At 48.5% G+C, this 1,626-nt stretch overlaps 1 protein-coding gene across 1 annotated transcript in view; it reads right to left on the bottom strand.

Moving 5' to 3' along the window:
- Positions 1-1,626, bottom strand: part of tnikb (TRAF2 and NCK interacting kinase b) — a gene marked incomplete at both ends in the record, with an annotated part of 26,408 nt that overhangs the window by 3,971 nt on the left and 20,811 nt on the right. The window contains 1 exon segment of the mRNA XM_014030193.1: positions 1,082-1,279. Within this exon segment, the coding sequence (XP_013885647.1) occupies positions 1,082-1,279 (198 nt within the window).

The raw sequence follows: 1,626 nt of genomic DNA, 5'->3' as shown, positions 1-1,626 counted from the left end.
CCTGTCCTCCATCTGTCCTCTTTCTGTCCTCCGTCTGTCCTCTTTCTGTCCTCAATCTGTCCCCCTCCTGTCCTTCATCTGTCCTCCATCTGTCCTCTTTCTGTCCTCGTTCTGTCCTTCATCTGTCTCCCACCTGTCCTCCATCTGTCCTCTTTCTGTCCTCCATCTGTCCTCTTTCTGTCCTCCATCTGTCTCCCATCTGTCCTCCATCAGTCCTCTTTCTGTCCTCCATCTGTCCTCTTTCTGTCCTTCATCTGTCCTCCACCTGTCCTCCACCTGTCCTTCATCTGTCCTCTTTCTGTCCTCCATCTGTCTCCCACCTGTCCTCCATCTGTCCTCTTTCTGTCCTCCATCTGTCCTCTTTCTGTCCTTCATCTGTCCTCCATCTGTCCTTCATCTGTCCTCTTTCAGTCCTCCATCTGTCCTCCATCTGTCCTTCATCTGTCCTCTTTCTGTCCTCCATCTGTCCTCCATCTGTCCTCCATCTGTCCTCTTTCTGTCCTTCATCTGTCCTTCATCTGTCCTCCGTCTGTCCTCCGTCTGTCCTCCATCTGTCCTTCATCTTCCCCCATCTGTCCCCATCCTGTCCTCCATCTGTCCTCCACTTGTCCTCCATTAGAACAGGTGGAGGACAGATGGAGGACAGGAGGACCTGTAGAATCAGTCTGTATCTTCAGGTGTCTCTGACCTGGGTGGAGTTAGAGATCTACACAGACCTGCAGCTGGTTGTTTTCAGTCTGTCCTCCTGCAGGTGGGAAAGGTTTAAAGTTTAGACACTTTTAGGACAAAGTTCTGTTTTCCTGCAGGTCTGTGGACAGATTCAGCTGCAGGGACAGAAAAATCAAGTTAAATCAGAAGAACTCTGAGCTGCTTCCTTTGAGAATCTGTCCTGAAAACAAAGAGAAACATGAAGGAAAATAAATTCATCTTTAGTTTTTGGTTCCAGCAACTTCTCTGCCTCTGTTCCAAACCAACGATGATTCAGTTTTATTTGAGAATAAATTCTTCTCATTTCTTCCTGGGATCAGAACAMGGGTTTAACAGGTTTAAAGTCCAGATCTGTGAGCAGCAGGACCCGTACCTCCTTGGCCCAGGCGGGCTTGTCGTTGCTGCCCGGCGCCTGGTCCTTGTAGTGGTACAGCTGCTTCTTGTCCTGCGGGGGGCGCGGCGCCTCCTGCTGCTGCTGCTGCAGAGACACCAGGTACGCTCGCTCCTGCTGCAGCTGCCTCTGCAGCCGCTCCGCCTGCCGCTGCTCCTCGATCTGCTTCCTCTTGTACTCCTGAGGACACAGAGGACCGGAGACAGACAGGAGACAGACAGGAGACAGACCGGAGACAGACACGGGGTCAGAGCGTCGTATGGGATAAATCTTGTGCCAGCAGGAATTGAATCTGAATGTGCAGAATTAGAAATTGAATGCATTGGTTTGAAAATAAATTTCACTAAATTGATACTGAATTTAAAGTTTTGTWTCTGAATTAATTTACTTTGAAACTGTATTTTGGTTTATTAAAAATTCAGTTTGACTACTTTCACTTTCAGTTCCATAATTCAGATGTTTGTGTCACATCCTGGTCCTTGAGAAAGCCAGGCAGAGTAATCAAACACAGATCCACAGATTTATGT

This window comes from Austrofundulus limnaeus, unplaced genomic scaffold (assembly GCF_001266775.1).
Source record: "Austrofundulus limnaeus strain Quisiro unplaced genomic scaffold, Austrofundulus_limnaeus-1.0 Scaffold1014, whole genome shotgun sequence".
Classification (NCBI taxonomy): Eukaryota; Metazoa; Chordata; class Actinopteri; order Cyprinodontiformes; family Rivulidae; genus Austrofundulus; species Austrofundulus limnaeus.
The sequence above is the reverse complement of the archived record's forward strand: the minus strand, read 5'-3'. Positions and strand labels throughout refer to the sequence as shown.